This window comes from Carlito syrichta, unplaced genomic scaffold (genome assembly GCF_000164805.1).
Source record: "Carlito syrichta isolate Samal-C Ts95f unplaced genomic scaffold, Tarsius_syrichta-2.0.1 Scaffold307112, whole genome shotgun sequence".
In the NCBI taxonomy this organism is placed as follows: domain Eukaryota; kingdom Metazoa; phylum Chordata; class Mammalia; order Primates; family Tarsiidae; genus Carlito; species Carlito syrichta.
In genome coordinates, this window is record NW_007251208.1 from 1,965,582 (window position 1) to 1,989,493 (window position 23,912).

Here is a 23,912-nt window from a genome sequence, read left to right on the forward strand (position 1 = left end):
GATTTAATGCAATACCCATCAAATTACCAGTAACATTCTTCTCAGACCTAGAAACAACAACACAGGAATTCATATGGAAACATAAACAACCACAAATAGCCAAAACAATCTCACCAAAAAAAACCAAACAACAAAAAAAACACAACAAAGCAGGAGGTATCACATCCCGGACTTTGAACTTTATTATAAAGCTACAATAATCAAAACAGCCTGGTATTGGTACAAGAACAGACATATAGACCAATGGAATAGAATTGAGATTCCAAAAGCAAAACCTAAATTTTTCAACCAACTCATCTTCGACAAAGCCTCCACCACCAACCACTGGGGAGAGAAGAACCTATTCAGCAAATGGTGCTGGGAAAACTGGCTGACCGTATGCAGAAAACTGAAACAGGACCCCTACCTATCCCCATACACAAAAATCAACTCTAAATGGATCAGAGACCTAAACATAAAAGCTCGAACTATAAGAACCTTAGAAAGTGCAGGATACACTCTCATAGAAATTGGAACTGGCAACCAATTCCTGATCAAAACCCCAAGTGCCCATGGCCATAAGAGATAAGATAGATAAGTGGAACCTCATCAAACTGACAAGCTTCTGCAGAGTCAAAGAAACCATCAAGAGAGCAGGGAGATGGCCCACAGACTGGGAAAAAATATTTGCCAACTGTATGTCTGACAAAGGCCTAACATCTAGGATCTACAAGGAACTCCGATGTGCTGGAAAAAAAAAAAAAACCAAACAGTCCCATTACAAAGTGGGCAAAAGATATAAATAGACAGTTCTCAAAAAAAGATATACAAGCAGCCATCAGATACATGCAAAAATGTTCACTCTCACTAGTCACTAAAGAAATGCAAATTAAAACTACACTGAGATACCACCTAACTCCAGTCAGAATGGCCATCATCAATTACTCAAAAAACAACAGATGCTGCAGAGGATGTGGCGAAAAGGGAACACTTCTACCCTCTTGGTGGGAGTGTAAACTAATACGGCCTCTGGAAAACAATGTGGCGATTCCTAAAAGTTCTAAAAATCAACCTTCCATATGCCCCCTCAATCCCCCTACTGGGAATATACCCGGAAGAACTCAAATTACTCTATAAAAAAGATACCTGCACACGTATGTTTATCATAGCATTGGTCACAGTAGCAAAAGCATGGACCCAACCGTGCTGCCCATCAAAAGAGAACTGGAAAAAAATGTGGTACATATACACAATGGAATATTATGCAGTCATGAAGAAGAACAAAATCATGAACTTCGCAGCAAATTGGATGGACTTAGAGTCTCTAATACTGAGTAATCGTTCACAGAAACAAAGAACTTAGTATCACATTTCTCATCCATAAGTGGACCTTGAACAACTATCATAATACTATAAGAAAAGGTAACTGTTGGGAATGGGGGGTGGGGAGGTGGGATTGGCAGTAATAGGAATCTGACTGGGGAACAGAGAGCACACCTCATCAAGGGTACCTGCATAATGAACATTTGGATACCTGACCCTGAATTGTACCCCACACTTTTAAAATAAAAAATTTTAATGTTAAAAAATAAATACATAAATAAAATAAATTCTGGGGTTTTTGGGTTCCCCTTTGCTCCACTGAAGTTCCATCACATGCACGTGGCAAAACACCATACATGGAAGAGCTGGGAATTCACCTTAAACCACATAGCCAGGCTTCTGCCTTCAAGAGCTAACAGCCCATCAAGGAAAGCAGACAAAAGCAACTAGTCAGAATAAACCATGATAAGTCAGGAAAACAGGGAGGTATAGGATACTGTGGAATCATGGAGCTGGGGGACCTGAGCAAGCTCTCAGCATCCTGCCTATCCTGAACCTGGACTGGAGTTGCTGAGAGCTGCCGGGGCAAAGTGCCCAGGAGGACAGGTTCTGGTTGGCAAACACAACTCAGCCTCTGTCTCCTGGCTCTTTTTCCTCATTCACTTGCTTATGTAATCTTTAAAATTTTTTTTTTTTTTTTTTTTTAAGCATTTTCTATGTGACAGGCATGATCTCAGCTCTGGAAGGGAACAGTGAGGAACCCTGGCAAGGTTATAGCCTGCATTGAGATTATTGATTAGCAAGAAGGACAATATACAATTAATGAAACCACCCAACAAAATTCCCTACAGAGATAAGGGTTCTGGTCTGTTCAAGATGACCCAGGAACTCTTTTAGAAGGCACAGTGCTATTGCTTGCCCATACTGTGAATGCAGTGTGTAAAAGAAAAGGAGAGAAGAAAGACAATTCTTCAAGAGAGAGAAAAGGAGGAAGAGAAATTAAATCAGGAGGTTCTTGAAGGTCAGCACCGTGGATTCATTTTATTGTAAGTCGCAAATAGGGTCAGAAAGGCAACAAGAAATAACTGACAATGATGACCGAAATGGAACCATGCAACATCCCTTATAATGTTGTTAAGTAGCTGGTAGGAAACCTCAACCTATTGAGTAGTCAAAAATTTAAAAGTTGATAACTTTATGCTGGTTTTTACATCTAGGTTCAACTTTGACACCTTTTACTAAAATACATAGCAGAGAGGAAAAAGATGAAAATTAGACTTGGTAAAGAGAAAAGATCTTTTTCTTGTTTTATTTATTTATTTATTTATTTATTTATTTGTTTGTTTGTGTCGGAATTTCACCCTGATACCCAGACTACAGTGCAGTGGCATGCTCACAGCCACTGCAGCCTCAACCTGCTGAACTCAGGAGATCCTTCCACTTCAGCCTTCCAAGTAGCTAGGACTACAGGTGTGCGCCACCATGTCCAGCTAATTTTCTCATTTATTGTAGAGATAAGATCTTACCAAGTTGCCCAGGCTGTTCTCAACCCCGTCGGCTCAGGCAATCCTTTCACCTCTGTTTCTCAAAGTGCTGGAATTACAGACATGAACCACCATACCCAGATCTTGTTTTATTTTCTGAATAAATGGGTATCCTGATAGGATTCCAGAAAGTCAGACTTTTGCTTCCTAAATCACAGTGTTTCCTAAGGATTGTATGCCACCACTCCCATATTTCAAAAAAGAGGTTTAAAAAAAATAGCAGCAGTGACAGTAACCTGAGTGACTAGGCCATAAGAGGGAAGCCTGAGGGCTGTATTGAGGAGGCATCTAACCATATAGGGGGAAGCCTGGGAATAGAGAGGACTGTGAGGGCCTGAGCAGTCAGTTCTGCACTCTGGAGCCTGATTCAGTGTAGAAAGATCAAAGAAAAGCAACAACAGGCTAGTTCAATCTCGGTGTGTGGAACTGAGAGAGATACGGTCCAGAGGATGAAAATGTTCCAGAAGTGAAGAGTAAAGCTCAGAAAAAAGAATTCGCTGTGCAGACGCAAGTAAACAAAAAGAGAGTGTGTAAGTTTAGTATATATTAGGGCACAGAAGGGCACAGGAGCTCACAGAAGAGGGAAACAGAAGGGAAAAACTGGACAGACACTGACTTGGCCATCCCAGGCAAGAAAATATTGATAAATGACGCCAAGTTGCCTTAGTTCACAGGGAACATCTGAAACATTGACATTTCAGAGATATATCACCATTTTTGCTTATTAGAAAAAAACTTATCATCACATCTCTAAGACAGTAATCATATCATCTGAAGGTCAGCTCTGTGTTTAAAACCCATTCTCCCCACTCAAAACTCTGGAACTCAGTAATGCCTTTCTAAAAAAGACAATGTAGAGTTTATGTAATTGAAGGAAGGGAAGGAGAGGAGAGAGAAGAAGACAGGAGAGAACGGAGCAGGGCAAGTCGCAAGAAAGAAAAAAAAAAGCAGACTGCACAGCTTCTCAGCTCTCCAAATTCCAGTAAATGCATTGTCATGCTGGGCGTCATGTTGGGCGTTGCCTCGTGTGCTGCTCCTTCCTTCCCCAGGCTAACCCTCACACATAGCATGAATCTTGGAGACTGGGAGAAATGAAAAGCAAAACCAAGAACACAAGAACAGCTCTTTCTCCTCAAGTGCATATCTGGGGTCACCAGCTGTGACTTCTTGCCTTCCCAAGCCTTGCAGCAGTCGTTGGCTGCCAATCTCCACCTCCGATGGAATTCTTCTCTGTTTCAACCAACCAAGGAACCTATACTATTTCCCTTCTCTGCGTCTCCCAAATGTTTCTTTTTCTCTTTTCCAGCTGTTTTTTTTTTAAAGTCATATAAAGCATCTTTGAGGCTTTTCCTCCAACTACTTCAAGACTCCTTTCTTTGAGATGCCACCCACGATGCACAGCTGTAGGCCGGCAGTTTACTATTTACTGTAATCTTGCAGACATAACAGAAACCCCACTGAGATGATAAAAACACAGAAATGACTGAGAGATGGTAGTCTTGATAGTTTCCTTCACGATATCTTTAAGAAGAAGATAAAACTTAAAAGGAAAAAATCAGGAGAGAATGCAGCTTGCTTTATTTTACTTTTTCATTTTATTTTATTTATTGGCACATTTGATGTTATTTCCTATTTTAGAGCAAATAAAAACCACTCCTGAGTGTCCCTCTTTGGTCTCTTCTCCTTCTCTCTGCTCTCCTCTTTTTCACACGTTCCCCTCTCTCCCCTGTGTCTTTCTCAGACACTCACAGAGAGCTTAACAGGAGGAAGAAGCTATTTTCTTTCCATCTTCCAGCCCTGATTGCTTTTGCTGGTGTTAAAGTAAAGGCTGACTCTCTGAGCCCCTTTCTGCCCTCTGAGTCTTATCACAGTGTTAGCAGGAGTTAGAGGATGTTCATAATGAAGAAAATATAGACCGGACGATTCACAATTATGAAATAACAAGCAGAGGACAAGGAGAGACCTTGTTCTTTTGAAAAATGTTAAAATAATAGCAAATCTCTGTCCCCTCATGCCAAAACAACAAGTTAATTCAGCAATTCAGTCTTAAAATAGTAAGCCCATACAAAAGCAATGTAGCAGAAAGGAAAGCGCGCTGGGGCACTTACAACAATATCAATACCTAAGCCTCACACAATCTACCCAAGCTTTTCACAGATGCCAGAGACTGAATTTGGGTTTGAGGCTTTTCCAGCCATAGCCCAAGACCTCCTGAACCCCAAGTCTCCCTCTGCTTCCCACCCTCATTCATTATCAGCTGACACTACTTAGGTTCCACTTGCTGAACTTCACTTTGCTTGTCTGCAAATGAGCACCACCCCCACTTACTGATTGGGCTACTGCAAGGTCAAGGGAGACACAATTTAGAGAAAATTCATTTAAGAAGACATACTCTCTCATAAATGTAAAAAAAATTAAATTAAATTAAAGAAGTACCACTTTAAAAAAGTTATCAGATAAAAGAACACCTTGAAAAATTAAAATGTTTTAAGTAAATCCTCCCCCTTTTTTATTTTAGAGATGAAGCCTTGCTATGTTGTCCAGGCTGGTCCTAACCTCAAGTGGTCCTCTGGGATTACAGCTGTGAGCCACTATGCCTAGTCACCCTCAACATTTTAATCATATGATTTTGTAAGGCTTCTGTCAAATTATAAGTGAAGTATGACAAAGATAATGTTTATAAATCAGGGACATTACAACATTTAAAAATAATGAATTTCCATTTCTATTATTCTTCTCTGATAAAAATCCAGTGTTAGAGCAATCATATCATTATGAAAAAAAATATGGGCACCAATACCTATATACAACGATGATATAAAGATATGGGAGCTGACAAAAAAATAGGGCCATTTGTTAATTGTATAAATAAATATGAACTCATTTTATACTTTGTTATAATGTTCTATAAGTAAATTCACACATCAGGATATAAAATGTCCTTTATGACACATTACATTCTCTGCTTATGGCTTAGAAAATATGGCCACTGTTGTGTAGTTTTAGGGCCTTCCAAGAGTTTACCTACATATTCCTGAATTCCCCACTTTTATTCTCCACTTCCATCCTCATTTTCTTCCCTCCATTCTCCCAGCTACAAAATGTGCTGCTCAACCTCCCGCCTCCCATCTTGCCTAGTTATGACCTCAACTGTTCTCCCAGCCCTGCTGTCCCATCTGCATTTCATCGCTGCACACAGAGACCCCAGGGCTCTGCAGTGGGTCATCATGAGAGAACTCATGGCAGCCAGCCTAGAATCTCTTTCTGGCACAGGGCAAATGTGTCCTCCTCTGGGCCAAGAGTCCAGCCTGATGGAACACCTGCCGGATGTAAGGGTAGAATTCAGGCACCGAGTTGAGGATTAAGAGATTCTCCATCCACTGTCTAGACAGTCACCACATTTATACCCACTGGAGGAGGAAGATAGGTTCCTAAATCCACATCAAGTGTTTAACACTGTCAATCCCATGCTGCCTGCTCCCCTCAGCATTCACATCCATGTAGCAAAAATTTCATCTGGATTTTCCTCCATAAACCCAGAGCTCCTTTGAACTGCACAGATAGTTAAGAATGGGCAGCCAACACACTCCATACGGAAGGCCTTGTATCTCCAGGGCAGCGAGGTCTGCTCCAGTTCTTGTGGAATGAGGGGCTGCAGGATAAAGACACACAACTGGCAAACTGAAAAACTTTGCCTTATCCCTATCCACGTGGGGACCAAATTGTTAAGGAGAGTAAACTGAGTTTTCTTCAGCACAATTTCTGGGCGCTCCTTCTATTTACTTGCTTACTCTAAGCACACTTGTGGCTGTTCACTCTTGGTGGACTTCTCATCTTGTCCTTTCTGCATATTGGTCATTACTAACGTACAACCTTGGTGCTTCTTGGAGACTACCCTGGGCCACACTTTTCCCAGCCTGACTGAGCCCTAGAAACCTTCTTTCCCATGCTTGTCCTCTGGAAGTCCTGCCCAGTCTACTCTGTTCCTGCTTGTGCTGCCAGATGCCGCATTCTCACACCAACTCATCATAACACAACTTCACGTATTCTTTCAAAATCAGTCCTAGAGTTCTCCAAATTACATACTCATTATAGAATGTGTAAGTATCAGATAGCCAGCTTTTTGCTTTCAAAATCAAATTTGGCAGGAAACAGCAATATCTATTAATACCAAAACATAAACACTATTTCTAGAGGAAGGGATACGATATCATCTAACACTGAGATCAAATTTTTAAGCCTCTAAACTCTCTAATCCTTCCTTTATCAGACAGATTGTGTTGCAGAATAGTTTTTGGCTTTCTTCAGTGGATGCTGGAAAAGCAAGTGCCCTTCTTAGAGGTCCAGTTTATTCTTAAAGGATCCAGGAGAAAGTTTCAGAGGCAGGTCTAAAGCAGAAACCAAGTCTTCTAGCACGACAGACTGTTTGGGTCTTCTTAGGAAAAAACAGGAGATAAGGACATCTTGTAAATGCAGGAAGACCCTTCATTTGGTTGTTTGGGAATACCCGAGTTGAAAAGCCCAGTTGAAAGTACAAAAGAAGAATTCAAGGACTGCTGACCACCACAGGGAGTTCTAAACTGGATACACTGCATGAACTTCCGAGTATACTCGATCCCATTCATCCATTCATTCAACATATTATGTGCCAGAAATTATGTAAACTTGATCTTTGTCCTTACCCAACTGACAGTAATTTATTAGAAGGTTTGGCTTTAATGCTAGATTTACAGGGTGCGGTTACATTATTATAAATGCTTGGTGATTTTGTTTAGGATTTTGCTAAGAATTGTGCACATAGTGGGATAATGAGGAATATAACTATTTATACATAGAAAAGGGGTTTCCTTTTAAGATGTCATTATTATATGAAAAATAGGAGAGAATCCTACCTTCTTAAAGTTTATATGTCTGAAGAATATATTTCCACGAATATAGCTTATCTGCTCACCAACAAAACAAATTGTATTTTTTTTAAAGCAGACATGGTATTACTTTAACCATTGTTTCTTTAAAAGAAACATAGTAAGCCTACCTCCTTTTCTTTCTGTCCTCTCTACTATCCCATAAATTCAAAACAAAACTTTGCCCTCAATTTATCTGTTTTAAAAATAGCTTATGTAGCTCTAAAGTACACAAATTGGTTAAGTGAGTTTAGCTTATGTAGTAGGAAGTTTCACATATGTTAATAATGTTTTCACTTTTTAAAAAAAGATAGCTTTTAAAGATAATAACAGAGAAAAGAATGAGAGGAAACTCATTTGAAATCACTTCAATACCCTCTGGGTATGTCTAGTAGGGAAGGTTTACTGTTCAATATGAAAGTCAACTTTCTGGTTGATGCTTTGCTAAGGTCAGATAGTTCCTTCACTGCTATAGAAAGTTAATTTCCTGTTTCATTTTTCCTGAAGCATTTGTGCACTTTGGCTAAATTCATGCTAGATTTTTCACTAGGGAAGAACTAGGCTTAGGGCTGAAGCTATTGGAATGCTATTATACTTCCTATTGCTTGTTAGAGAAACAGTGAAGCGTCAAGAGGAAACTCAATTGTGACAGCATAATTTTGGACTCCTAGTGGCATTTTGAAACAAAATTTTATAACCTGCCATTTGTATAGTACACTACACTATAACTTTTTAATGAAAAAAAAGGAGTATTTTCAGTAATCACATTTATGTTGCAAACATGCATTCTTTTCCCGAGAGCCACCAAACGCATCAAGAACATTTTCATATTATTTTTCTGGGACATGATAATGTATATTCCTCTGCCTTTTATAATTCGATGTTTTTTAAAGCACCCTCAGTCACAGTAGGCAATTTGACCCCATAACACCTCTGTGACTGGCGTTTCCATCGCTGAGATAGACTAGAATGTCAAACCTAAAGAAAGTGCTTATTCATGGTCATGCAACACTTCATCATTGAAGTTGAGACCCCCCATTTCAGTCCCAGGCAACCTCCCTTTCTCCTGGAAAGAATGAATGAATCACTACCACCCTACCACCTCTCACTTTTTCCTGTGTCAAAACAAATAGGAAATACCAAGACCTTGAAGCACTATTACTGTTCAAGTAAATTCTGTCTTCTTCCCACAGATACTCACAATCTTCAGGCTTTTTCCTCCACCCGACTCTCCCCTCTTGGATTAGCCGCTCTCCCGTCTTGGACTGACCATTTTATCCCAGTTCCCTGTGTCAGGCATACTCAGAATATGCAGAGGACAGCAGGTATCAACTTCAATTTGTCAAGCTCAGCTGTGAGGCATGCTACAAGAAATTGGCTATGAAAATATCACCATTTGTGAATAATTTATATTTCATAAATCAGGAAATATGTGTTGCAGTCTCAATACCGGCAGTTAAAGTCACTCTGTTGAGTGGGAATAGAAAAAAGTATTGCGCAGAAGCCTGGAAAGCCGGTGGAATGTGCTTGCATTTGATTGTATACATAGGCGTCAAAGGTGAAGTGGCTGAGGCCTGTTCCCAGAGGCCTCACAGCTTTAACATTTGCCTGACCAAAATGTAATGAAGAAAACACATAGGGTGAAGATTAAAAATATGCATTCTATATGCACTCTTGAAGCAATTATACTATAACCCATAGTGAGTGCTTGCTTTGGGGATCTGAGCTTAAACCTAATTTCTTAAGAGCAGGAAGGACACAAGCACTTATTGAACATTGACTCTGGCCAACCACCACACTTTATGTTGTCAAACACATTATTTTATTCAGCTTTCACAAGTAGGGCTTAGTCAATTCCATTTTTCCAAAAACAAGACTGTGGGTTTAGAAATTTTAGATAAGATTTGTCTATGGTTCTATAACTAGGCTAGAATTTGGACTGATACTTTCCACAGCATGCCCATGATCTGTTAGGCTTCTTATTCATTATAATTAACAGGTTTGAGGCTAACAGCTTTGCTGGAGATAGTTGTTCAATAGTAATATGCAGAGTTAAGGGTTTCTCTCTTACCAAGTTGCTCTGATTGGGTTGTACTATAAGCAAACTGGTGGGAATTTCTAATGCAAGCCCCCATCTATGGATTGCAGATGCCAAGGGTAGTTACATTTCAGGGCATGTTATCAGACTCAGACTACATTGCCAAACCCATGTGCTCTTCTTAATCATTATTTTTGTTCATCTATTATTTTGAATCTTAAATACCCCTAGCCTCCATTAGTGAATTTAATTGAAAGTTGAATAAAAATTTTTAAGATCCTTACATATATAGCAGATGCAATTAATCTTTTATTGTCATATTCCTTTCTGAACCCTATACATGATAAGTCAAAATGCTTAGTTTTATATTTTAAACAAGCCTCCAAAGAGCACAACAGTTGAAAAAGTGCTGTTTGTCTAGTAAATTGCAAACTTTGGTATAGTTTCTGTCACAGAACATAAATCCTATTTTAGAACATGAGCTTATCCTTTTAGTGAGAATGGCTTTCTTGAAAAAAATACCCAAAGGAAGTCAAAGGGAAAAATGAAACCAAAATATTCCCTTCACCCCAAAAGGCTACATACATACTCAAAGTTGGTAACAGGAAGTACTTTTTCTAATGTCCGTGTATATGGTGGTTTCCATTTTAGAGAGTTTATCTTATATGAATTCCATTAATACAATAAACAGAATTGCTGAGAGGGAGAGAGAGAGAAGCAGAAGCTACTACTACTATCTTGAAAAACATAGGAGGACTGACATTTATAACATGATTAATTCCTTGATGTATAGGACATTTAACATAAGTTGTTTAAATATGAACTTCATCAAGACTTCATTAAAATTTATCTAATGTAAGCAAATTTGAATTTGTTTAAAATTCTCTCAGTATGAGCAATTTTTCACCCATATGCATATTTCATTATTAAAATTGAACATAGCTCCAATCAACCTTCTCAGAGAAATTCACAGACATTAAATGCTCATCAAGCAGCCCAACTAATTCCATAAAAGTTGCATACTTCTTAATATGCTGACAACATCTCTTGAGAGCCCTCGCACATAGACTCCTGTGTTTAAATTCCATCAGCAGCTTTTAAATCCATACCTTTCAATCCAGCTACAATATAACAGTGTGTAAAAGGAAAAGCTCAATTTTTGGTAGAATTGATCTATTCAAAAATGGAAATTCTTGGGGAACTGTGGTGACTCATCGCTGTAATCTCAGAACTTTGTGAGGCTGAGGAGGGAGGATCACTTGAGCCCAAGAGTTCAAGACCAGCTTAGGCAACATCGCAAGACCTCATCTCCAAAAGTTAGCTGGGCAAGGTGGAGTGGGCTTGTAGTCCCAGCTACTCAGGAGGCTGAGGATCACTTGTGCCCAGGAAGTTGAGGCTGTGGTGAGGCAGGATCTTGTCACTGCACTCCAGCCTGGGCAACAGAATGAGTCCTTGACAAAAGAAAAGAAAGAAGGAAAGAAAGGAAGGAAGGAAGGAAGGAAGGAAGGAAGGAAGGAAGGAAGGAAGGAAGGAAGGAAGGTAAGAAGAAGAAAGAAAGAAATTTCTTAATAGAGAGAGGTTAGATGATACTGACAATGAGGATTAGAAAATTAGATGTATTAGAAAGGCACATTGGTTGGGAAGAATTTTTTTAATATGGTAGATACTTGAGAATGTTTATAGTACAAGGACCCCAATGAGTCAAAGGAACTGAAGATAAAGGAACAGATCAGCGATAATTGATGAAACAAATTTACTGTAGCAAAATGACATGATGATTGCCATAAGGCAGAAGTCTGAGAAATATCACAGGAAAAAGTTCAAAGAACACAAGTGCAGGAAGAAGTGGAAGATCTTCAAGTTCAGGGAAGAGAAAAAAAGAGGCAGAAGAAGGAGATCCTCTCATTTCTTGTCCCCTGCTCTGGAATTGGCAAATTCAAATTCATCGTTTATTTACACATTCATTCATTATTTACAAGTTTATTCAGTACTTGCTATGTGTCAGCTACTGTTTTTTGGCTTTGGCACTGGAAATGTAGCAGTAAACAAACTAAATAAAGTTTTTGATCTTAAGGACTTATAGTCCATGTAGAGAGACAGAAAATAAACAAATGAATAGATATATTATTCAGGGTCCAAAATCTTAACCTCTTTCCTCCAATCTCCATTCAACTCACATTTCAGCTATAACACACTGTTAATCTCAGTTTCTCAGACTACAAAAAAAAAAGCAAAACTGAGGACTTGCCTACAGATAAGCAGGTTTGACTTTGAGTGACTTAGCCTCTCTAAGTTTGGTGTTGATTCTAAAGTCTCATTTAAGTGGAATCCTCATTTAATGTGAAAAGCTTATAGGCTCAGGGATAGAGAGAGAAACTCAACAAAGCTTGCATCTCAGACATTCCCTACCCAAGGACTTAAATTCGTTGTAACAATTATTTATTGCTCACCGACTTTGTTAAGGCCAAATGTAAGGATCTGCAGGGACTACACAGATGAGTAAGTCGTCAAGGAAATTAAATAATCATTATTCTGATAGCTTATATGTATTGAGTAATTTCTACCTGCCAGATACTTTAAGTACCCTGTATGATTTATCTTATTTAAGCCTCAGGTAAGCCTTGGGACACTGGTGATTATATATTCATGTTCAGGTAGGAAAACAAAATCCTAGAGAGGTCAAGAAGTGTGCCCAAGGTAGCAAATTAATGAATGGTATTAACTTGAATCCAACTCATGTGATTAGCTATTCTGCCTCCCAGGTTGACGAGTTTCTAGAGCTGCTATAACAAAGTATCATACCCTGATACGTTGGTACAATAGAAATTTACCGTATCATCATTCTAGAGGCTAGAAGCCTGAAACCAAGGTGCCGGCAACCCTATACTTCCTCTGAAAACTGTAATGGAATATTTCACGTCTCTTCCTAGTTTCTGGGGGTTTGCAGCAATCCGTGGTTTTCTGTGACATGCTGCTGCATGACTCCAATCTCTGCCTTCATTATAACATGGCATTCTCTCCTTGTGTATCTCTGTCTTCACATGCTGTTTTCTTATAAGAACCCCCAGTCATATTGGATTTGGAGCCACCCCAATCCAGTGTGACTTCATCTTTACTAATTATATCTGTAATAACACTATTTTCAAATAAAGTCACATTCTGAAGTACTGGGGTTTAGAACTTCAGCACGACTTTTTAGGAGGGCCACAATTCTATGCATAATGCCAATGAATGAAGATAGAATGGAGATAGAGAGGACACAGGTCTCAGTCCAATCCTATTCGTTTTCCTCACTTATAAAAGAAAAAATTTGAACCCAATAATCTCTAACTCATTTCCAGCTCTAACATTCTAATGTTTCTTTGTTTTTAAGTCATTATTATGAAGAGTAAGTTTTATTAGGAATGTTTGAACCTATATCTACTTACACAGGTAAGGGTTGCCATGATGAAGGAGGTGAAATTTCAGAGGTTCCAGAATGCTTTAAAAAATGATCATGAAGAATTCTAAGGGATGTTGACTAGGGTGGACTCTCTGGAGGAGACTCTGGACAGAGGCAGAGATGCTAGGGTTTGGAGAACAGGATGTTGGTTGGATTATGGATTACATATAGAGGAAGAGTGGGAGATAAAGCTGGGAAGATATGCTGGGACCTGCCAAAGTAGGTGTGGTTTCTACTCATGTAAGTGGGCTCAACATTACAACTATTGAAGACTTTTCCACAGATTATGGGAGTTGTGCATAGACAGCTTGGAATATGCAGGCACATGGAGGGATAACAAGTTAGATTACTGGAATAGTCTAGCTTAGTGGCAATGAGGACACAGCATTGAGATTGTAAAGGTCAGCCGGGTGTGGTGGTTCACACCTATAATTCCAGCACTTTGGGAGGTAGAGGCAAGAGGATTGCCTGAGTCCAGGGGTTCAAGACTAACCTGGGCAACTTGGCAAGACCCTGTCTCCACATAAATCAAAAAATTAGCCGGACATGGTGGTGCATACCTGTGGCTCCAGCTACTTGCAAGACTGGGGCAGAAGGGTCGCCTGAGCCCAGTAGGTTGAGGCTGTGGTGGCCATGAGCATGCCACTGTACTCCAGCCTGGGCAACAGATTGAGACTCTGACCATCCTCCCCACCCTCTCCCCCCCACAAAAAAACCAAAAAACACAAAAAGAAATTGTAAAGGTTGACTCTAAGATTTTAGAATCTGATGAAGTCTTATTTGAATCCATTTGAGGGACTAGAGAAAATCCCACTTTATATCAGCCATAAAGGCTTGTGTTAAGATGATACTAAAGGTCTAAGCATGTATCATAGTTCCAAAGAGAAATTAGAAATCAGCACTAGAAAAGGAGCACCGTGTCTACAAGCAACATAAAACAACAAGACATCTAGGTGTGGACCAGAGGCCAAGGAGCTGGAGAACAGACAAGAAGCAACATAGAAGCTGGTTGAGACAAATGGCACTGAACAAGGGCTGTGACCAAGGCAAGAATGTTGTAGCCTTTACATAACAATGTAAAAATGATTAATGCTCCTGAACTGCATACTCACAAATGGTCAGAAGATTTCATGATACATGGATTTTTTTTAACCGCTATTCAATTTTAAAAATAATAATAATAATTAAGGTCAGGCACAGTGGCTCATGTCTATAATCCCAACACTTTTGATAGGCTGAGGTGGGCTGATTGCTTGAGCCCAAGAGTTCAAGACAAGCCTGGGCAACATAGTGAAACTTCGTCTCTACAAAAAAAAAAAAAAGTTAAAAAATAAAAATTAGTTGGGTGTAGTGAAGCACACCCATAGTCCCAGCTACTCGGATGCTGAGTGGAAGGATCAGCTAAACCTGGGAGGTTGAGGCTGCTGTGAGCTGTGATCATCATAATCATGCCACTGGACTCCAGCCTGGACAACAGAGTGAGACCCTCACTCAAAATAATAAAATAATAATAAAACTGAAGAATGTTGTGGCCTTTCTCATTTAGAGCTGGCCATCTAGCTTAGCAGGAGGTCTCAGATTTGGCAAGAAGTCAGGTCAGATGTATTTAGTGAAGGGCAAAGTGTAGGGGGGAAAGTAAGAAATATCAAAGATAGCCCTAAAGTTTAAAACCCATGCATTCAGGAGAAAGGTGGTGACGTGTCAAGTTCTAGTTGGAAACAGAAACATTAAAAAAAGTCATTGATTTGGGCATAAAATTTGTGAGACAAAATTATTTTAACTTTTGTGGGGGACTTTTTTGTAATATTCTAGAAAAGATAACAGAAAATTGGAGATGTGGGTGATGGGTGATCTGCCCAAAGATGAACATTAGCCATAGGCGAAGTAAATACATTCATCACAGAAAAGTATAAAACACAACAATTAGAGGCCCAAGGAATTAAGCTTGGAAATATCTACCTTTATCATCAGAGAAAGAAAATGAACTCTAAAAAGAAACCATCTGTTAATCAGAAAAGTCAGGAATAACCCTGTTGTGTCATGGAATTCAAACAGGGAGTTTCAAGAATGGGTTGCTGTCCAGTAGGGGAAAATTCCTCAGAGAAGGATGGAAAATTGAAAAATGATTATTAGATTGGGTAATTGGGGGTTACCAAGAAAGAAGTTTCAGTAGAAAAGATCAAATGCAAAGAATAAAGAACAGGAGAATCAGCCAGGAAGAGCATGCAGAGCCAGTTACAATTTTTCTGAAAGGAGGTAGAGCCATAGGGAGCACATAATATTAGGTACATTGCTAGGTACAAAGAAAGCCTAGTGTTGTTTTCTAAACATGTTTGCTTGCTAGGAGGAAAGGTTTGAAGTTATCAACACGACAAGCAGAGTGTAACTATGGAGCTAGAGAGTGATGAAAAGAGGCTATTCAGCGGGGCTCAGTGGCTCTGCCTGTAAGCCCAGCACTTTGGGAGACCGAGACCAGTGGATTGCCTGAGCCCACAGGTTTAAGATCAGCCCGGGCAACTTAGAGAGACTTTGTTTCTACAATAAATAGAAAATTAGCCAGGTGTGGTAGCATGCGCCTGTAGTTCCAGCTACTTGGAAGGCCGATGTGGAAGGATCAGTGGAGCCCATCGGTCAATGCTGGGGTGCCAGTGAGCACGCCACTGCACTCCAGCTGGGAGACAGAGTGAGACTTCAATTCAAAAAAAAAAAAAGAAAGAAAAGAAAAGAGGATGTTCAAGAGCACATAAGGAAAGTAAGATTTGGCAAAGAGGCATTTAGAAACAGCCTTCCAACTGGTCTCCCTACCTCCAATTCTACTGCAGTCCAGGCCATTTTGCAATGTGTGTTCTGGAGTGTTCTAACACTTGCATCTACTTATGTCAATCTCAGCTTACCATTCTTCAGGGATTCTCTGTTGCCTTTGGAATAGAATACAGAATTCTTATCGTGTGCACAATTCCAACATCTAGATTCTGTTTAAATTTCTACCTTGTGTATTTGCCTTCCCGTTCCCTTTAGTACCACCCCCCCCCCCCCCCCCCCCACATTCACACACAGTGTAACAAATACTTTGAATTCTCCAAATATATCAGACTGTTTAATTTCTTCTTTGCCTATGTGGGGTTTTCGGCTTGTAACTTTTTTTTCTTTAACTCTCTAGCTCCTTCTCACTATTCAAAACAGTCTTACAATTATTAATTGCTTAGCACCATGTTTATTTACTTGTCTGTCTCTGTATCAGTAGTATCTCATAAATTGCCTTGTATATACACATTGCTCAATAGTGAAAACATGCCATTGACTCAATGAATGAAAAAATGCTAGGATGAGTAAATGAAAAGGATCAGAAGGAGAAAGTGTAAAGTCGAAGTGAAGTTCTGATTTGGGGGTGTATTTTTTTTTTCTCAGTTGAAGAAGAGGACTGTCAGTGAGATCATTTTAAAATTTTTATTTGGCCGGGCTCGGTGGCTCAGCCTGTAATCCCGCACCTTTGGGAGGCTGAGGTGAGTGGATTGCCTGAACCCGTGGGTTCGAGACCCACTTGGGCAGCAAGACCTCAGCTCTACAATAAATCAAAAAATCAGCCAGGCGTGGTAGCGCATGCCTGTAATTCCGGCTCTCAGAAGGCTGAGGCGGAAGGATCGCTGGAGCCCAGCAGGTCGAGGTTGCCGTGGCCGGGAGCGGCCACTGCACTCCAGTCTGGGCGACAGAGTGAGACTCCAACTCAAAAAAAAAAAAAATTTTTATTTAAAGAAAGTGAGGCCACGTCCAAAGAGTGAGAGCACATTTGGATGTTTTGGTGGACTTTTAGAAAGCAAAATTATCACAACTACCGTATCAGTAGTTGCTAGATCATGTTGCCTCATCTACCTGTCAGGTGGGCATTTCTCACTCAGGTTATAGTCGTCAAACTACAGACATTGCTTTCACTATCTGCCACCACAGACCTGGGACCTCCTACTCACAGCACTGATTGAAAAGGAGGGTCCTCCACACCTCTGCACTGACAGGACCCCACCCACTGAGGCCCAAGCTTTCCCAGGGGCTGCCCTGAGAAACCAGGTAAAACTACCCATGAGTTGCAAGAGAGGGACTGCCACCAATAAAAGGCAGAAAAGGAGATGAGATCCATGTCTTGCCTTTTCTGCTTCTCTCATCCAGCGTCTATTCTGTGATGCAAAAGTTGGGAAAAATCTCTCTGGTCATGACTCCCAGTGACTCATCCACTTGTGTCTGCCCTCTCCCCTTCTCCTTCTTTTCCTCACTCTTGTGTCCCTGGGACTCCATTCTCCAACAGCATGTTTGCCTCAGGTTCTATCTCTAGAACACTTGGGCTAAACAAGTCATTTTTAAGAAATTTTCAAATATTAAACATGTTATTTATTATAAGAAAAGCGAGCAATATTAATTAGAACATGTTTAATTGAAAACATTCACTTATTTGCATTGAGCTGTGTTTGGATTCTGGAGAAAGGAGAAATCACATGAAACAGTCACTGAAAGAGAAGGGAGAGTTGAGAAGACATGGAAAATGACCAGCCAAACAACAGTCAAAAAAACAGTAGGTCTCGCTGCGGAGACATCGACAGGAGATAATCAGAAACACATGGCCATGGTGAGTATAAATGTATTCCCCAAATAGCACAGTTTCCATTAAAGGAGCACATACTAAGGAGACTTGTTTCCACTGTGTCTGTTTATAATTTAATGTGCTTCTTGTGTTATGAAATGTTGAAGTGTTAGATTCCATGAAAATAGATAAATCCACTAAGTGATCTACTTTGGGGAAGACAACACAACTATGTTTACCCATTAAATTGAAATAATTTTAAGACTTGGCAGATTATCAGGCAATATTCAAAAACCAATGTTGAGAGAAAACTCAGAAGAAATGACAGAAGTACATCTGCTTAGGAAGGCCCTTTCGAACGTTCAAATGGAAAAATGAATTAAAATTTGGCAAGAAAGAGGAAGAGAACTTCCTCACTATGGAAAATTGGCATATACAATGCTATGATCTCAATCCATATTGAAAACAGCTTCAGACATTGAACCACATCCCAAGTACAAAGGTGTATAGGGCAGAGACACCCGTCACCAAATATTAGCTACTACATAACACTCCATTTCAAGGCTGATAAAGTGCAAAAGGTCTTCTCATAGAAACAACTGCAACAAAAAAGACTGGGAAATACGTATTGCTTATTCATCAGTGAATAAAAACTCTGGTCTAAGAAATACTCTGTGAGTATACTTGGGTTTCTGAATGTTTATTCCTGCAGACACTAGAACATTCACTGAAACACTTGTTTTAATATGCTCAGTCGAAGTCATTAATTATGATTTTTTTTCATTTAAAAAAGTTTATAAATCTCTCCAATTTATACATCTTGGGTGGACAGTTAGTTTAACATGTAAATAGGCTGGTTGTTAAGCATTTTCAGTGGCTTTTAGTGCATTTTTAGTTCTGACTATCTGAGAGAAATAAGTTATTATTCCCAAGGATCCTGGCAAACACATATGTGACAATATGTTGCAGAAATTTCTAGGGGTTTTTTTTTTTGAGTTGGAGTCTTGCTCCTTTACCCAGGTTGGAGTGCAGTGGCATGCAGTGTTGACCTTCTGGGCTCCAGTGATCCTTCCACCTCAGCCTCCCAAGTAGCCGGAACTACAGATGAGTGCTACAATGCCCAGCTATTTTTTATTTTATTGTAGTGACCAGGGCTCACCAAGTTGCCCGGGTTGGTCTCAAACCAGCAGGCTCAGGCAATCCACTCGCCTCGGCCTCCCAAAGTGCTGAGATTACAGGCTGAGCCACCAAACCTGGCTGTATTTCTGGGGTTTTATATAAACATTTTATAAATCCAAATACATTCTGGAATCCATGAGCCATAGGCAAAAATCAGTTGTTTTAAGTACATTTTTAAAATGATTAAAGCAAAAGTGAATGGATTCAACCAAGGAAAAGTCTTGATAGCACAAAATTTTGACTTGTCAATAAAAATAATATAACAAAATTCAAAATTTATAAATGAAAACAATGCCTAAAAGCGAATTCTAAGTCTTCAGGAACTCCTATGTGGCATCTCATCAGATTTTTTGTTTGTTTGTTTGTTTGTTTGTTTTGAATTGGAGTCTCACTTTGTTGCCCAGGATGGAGTGCAGTAGCATACTCACAACCACTGCAGCCTCAATCTGCTGGGCTCAGGTAATACTTTCGCCTCAGTCTTTCAAGCCAGAACCACAGGTGTGCACCATGACTCCCGGCTAACTTTTTTGATTTATTGTAGAGACAATGTCTTCCCAAGTTACCTGGGTTGGTCTTGAACCCCTGGATTCAGGCAATCCTCTTGCGTTGGCCTCCCAAAGAGCTAGGATTATAGGCGTGAGTCAGCACACCCAGATCATCAGTTATTTTTTAAATAAACTTTACAAATGGTTGTTTTGGAAAATGATTGACATGTTGATCTCAAAGAAATTCCATTCTTAATTTTAGGTATCTCAAAAAATAATCATTTAAACCTGGATTATCATTTGATTCCTTTTTGGAAAATATTCAAGTAGAATTAATTTGTACCTAGTTTTAACTAAGATGTGTATGATTCTTTCTAGCTTCTTTCCTATCATAAATAAAAAGCATCTCTAAGACAGTGGCTAGCACAGATTAAAAATGAAGATACGTGGGAATGAAAGGGAGGCTCAAACTTCATCTGTACGATGATCACTTATGTACCTAATTCTGAATTGTGCCCCATATCTTAATAAAATAAAATAAAATAAAATGGAAGCACATGGATAATGTTGGGAAATTCATTTTTCATATCCACTGGACTCCCAAACTATAATTGTAAATTTAGAATATTGCTTATAGTTAAAATGTTTAAGACTGAGTTATTTGGAAGTTGAAATCATCATGTGTTTGGCATTTTTGATGAAGACAATTTTAGAGCGAATATTTTACACCAGCAGCCAATAAGTTTCAGATGGTTTGTAAGTAGCAGGAGATTCAAAGTTGAAATGGAATTTTCTGTGACAGGCTACAAATAACAGTTAACATATGCCTAGATTACAAACAAAGCAGGAATTGCATAGAGCCAAGTAGGAGAGTAAGAGAGCTGAAAGTTAAGGAATAAAATTATCCAAAATTCCTAGCAAAAATTTTAGGCACTAAAGAACAAAACTGTCTCAACTACTTTTAAAGACATCATATTCCTCAATATTAGAAACTAACAAGAAGTGACTTTAAAAGTCACAGTTTACATCCATAACTGTGATGTGTTCCAGAAAATAATAAAAATTAATGTTAGTATAAATGAGCAAAAATACGTATTCTTCAATGATAGAGCCTAAAAGTTGATTCAAACTTTCAGGTGAAGTTTTCATCTAAAAGTGTTTCTGAGCATATTATCGGCTATTCTTTGCCATAAGATATTTTTCTTGGTCAAGATGTTCCTTGTCATGATAGATGACAAATGAAGTCATTTACTTGCAAATTTCCTTTGTTTTAATGTAATATTATTCAGTATTTCAATAAGTTACTGTATTTGTGGTTGCACAAATTATTATGAAAGCTTCTAATTTACTTTTATTTGGAGGCTCGGTTCTGCAGCAGGAACCAAGCGGCCTGATAACTATTCCTCTGGGGATGCATCGTATCTTAATGGTAGTGATGCGGCCTACCTGAATGGCTTTGCGTGTCAAGTCATTGTATCTGTAAAATGATAACAATCTATTTACCTATATCTACCATACCTATCTCACAGGGCATGAGTTTGAAATGAAATAAATAAGAGTTTTTAAAACAAGTAGTGCTGGAGGTGTTGAGAATAATAGTTGCAGTAGTGCTAGTATTCAAGAGGAAATTCTGCTTCAGATGATGACCTACCTAAATCTACTGTAAGATATTACTTACAGATTCCTAAATTATCTTGCTATGATACTACTTGCTGTAGCATAAAACTCCGTAGCTCTGTCACTATGATGTTTTTGTGTGTAGTTTTTTTTTTTCTTTGTTCTTTTTCTTTTTTATACTGGTCTATTTTATAGATCATTGTTTTATGGACAGGTATGAATACTAAATATTAATATTAAATATTTAGAATATTAAAATAGAAATGCTGTGTGGTTTTGTGTTTTCTTCAACATTTGACAAGTAAAATTAGTGAAGTTAATTTAAATAGCAAAGAAGAAAATAATCTCTATTTTCCCAGTTCTTAATGCAATACAACAGTGTCAATTATTTTGAAGAAAACTATGACAATATTATTATAAATGCTGTAGAAATAAATACATCGCTTTAGAAATGTGTTTAATTAAGAATCGATTTAGTCACTTTATAAAATGGAATTTTGGAGTATCTTTGAGTCTGAAATGGTCAGGGCACTCATACTGGCTGTCTTGAGTACAGAGACTCAGTGTTTAACACACTTTTTGAATCTTTGATTTATGTCTCTGAAACATAAATTCTCAAATCTCTTAGAATCCTGATATTTTATAACGACTTCGCATCATGACCACCTCCTCCAATTGTCCAAATCATCACGCTGAGATCAAGTGAAGTTCTAAGAGATAAAATACTGGCCAGAACTTTCTGGAAGTAAATAGAAGAAGCTGAACCTTATGTAACGTGTTTCCCTGTCATCAGGTCACTCTCTAGGCTGTTTATACTCTGGATCCCTTTCAGACCACATGGAAGTTAATTTTAGTTTTGCAGAAAGCACGGGTAGGCAGAATGCTGTCTTTGCAGAAATGGTCTCCGTGAGGCTTAGGAGGAGAGTCTTACCTTTCTGATTTCCTGTGCATTACCGGAGAGAAGGAAGCACTGTTCGTCCTGGGCGAATCGCTTCTTGCATCTGCTTGCCTGGGTTAACGTGGATGTGCGGGGGACAGCCCCAGCGACCGCGGCCGGGAGCTTCCTAGTCCCTCGGAGCGTCAGGGTCTGGTAGAAGAGACAGATGGCCACCACCAAGCCCACCAAGAAGGGCCGGGGGCAAAATCGCCGACGACAAGGGAACACCGGGCGACAGACCATGTCCAGTTCAGCTTCACTTGGCCCCTGTCCACGTTGCGGGAAAAGTCATAGCAGCTACTTTTTTGTCAGCATGAAAATATACAGATCTGTCTTCTTTTTCCACAACTCCAGTCAAGTTTGCTCCATCCCTGCTTAAGAACTTTCCGATGGGTCATGCCAGAGAATCACAGGTCCCAAAAGTCTGAGACGGTGAATAAGTGCCCTTCCATGGACGACAGCAAAAAGTGGCTGACCCAGGTTTAAAAAAAAAAAAAAAAAAAAAAGACATCAAAATAATAGTTGTAACGAATAACCTGAGTGTGCTCCGGGCTGCCCAACTGTTGCTTCCGGTAATGTCTTATTTTCACAACATCCTAAAACTCAGTGAAGGCGTCCGACTCTGCCCCAGCTTAACAGGAAGAGAGAAAACAACACCCAAGTAAATCTGGAGTCTGAAAACAGCACTGAAGAATGCAATAGGTTAAAACCCGAAGTGCCTGTTGCACAGCTGGAGGCAGGCCAGGTTGCCTTAGCAGTTCCTCATTTTTCCTGAGGTTTTAAAGCAGTCCTTGCTTTCAGCCTTTTGTGGGCTTCCTTTCATTCAGTTTTAAATTCCCACTTTCCTGTAAGCATTCACGGCTTTTAACATGAAAAGAGAGAATGAGGGGTTTGAATGGACGTGGTGACTGTCAGGGCTTTGCTTGTATTTGTTTCATTCCGTTTCAAGTTCAAAGTTCTATGTACTTACTCAGTTTTCATCCTTTTAGCCAGGAAAAAAAAAAAAGTTTCCATGATCCCCTAATGGATTGCTGATCAAAACCACTCGGAAGGAAACACCCAGTCGTATGACTCCAATTCATCTCTCTCTCTCTCTCTCTCTCTCTCTCTCTCTCTCTCACACACACACACACACACACACACACACACACACACGCGCGCGCGCGCGCGCGCGCCCGCCGCACACCCGGCCGAGCCGAGGACCGAGGACCTCGACCTCCGCAGCCACCGGGGCCAACCGAGCGGGGCGGAGCCAAGGCCGGGCTCCTCGGGCCCCCGGGGCAGCCGGAGCCGCGCCGTCGTCAGTTCGGGAAGGGACACGAGGGGCTCCCCCAGGCTGGAAACCGCAGTCAGCAGGTCCCCGGAAATGAGGTTGCCTACCCAGAGCTGCAGAATGTGGAAACTCATCTGATGTCGGACCCCCCTATGTAATTTCATTTTTCCTGATGCAGAATTGGAAACACAAACAGCCCTTAGACAATTGATGTCAAAGGTCGAGAGAGAGAGAGAGACCAAAGCACCCTCCGTGGGTGCATGGGAAAGTTCTTCACTCCTGGGAGTTGTGGTTCTTCTTCTAGTAAGAGGGTCACGAGGACTGTCTGGGCCTCAGACAGCAAGCCGCAGAATAACTCACAGTCGTCTCCGTTTTAGTGCCGAGCACACAGCCACGGCTGTCAGCATCATTCCTTTCCTGGGCTTATAGCTGGTCTTGCTTAGGCTGAATTGCCTGACACCCCTAAAATGAGTTGTTTGCAGCTGGTGTCGGGGGTAACATTTGCCGTCAGATAGGGGTACACAGCGGGCTTTGTCCAGAATTCAGCTCAGTCTAAATCTATGCCGAGCGTCACAAGGACACTGCTAATACTGCAGTTCTGCAAACTCCATCCACTTTGGG

The 23,912-nt window shown here is 40.0% G+C and overlaps 1 protein-coding gene across 1 annotated transcript in view; it reads right to left on the bottom strand.

The window, feature by feature from the left end:
* Positions 1-23,097, bottom strand: part of CPED1 (cadherin like and PC-esterase domain containing 1) — a 325,934-nt gene extending 302,837 nt beyond the window's left edge. Inside the window, exon 1 of the mRNA XM_008063879.2 lies at positions 22,013-23,097. Within this exon, the coding sequence (XP_008062070.1) occupies positions 22,013-22,261 (249 nt within the window). The 5' untranslated portion in view covers positions 22,262-23,097. The remainder of the gene's footprint in view (positions 1-22,012) is intronic.
* Between the last annotated feature and the right edge of the window lie 815 nt (positions 23,098-23,912).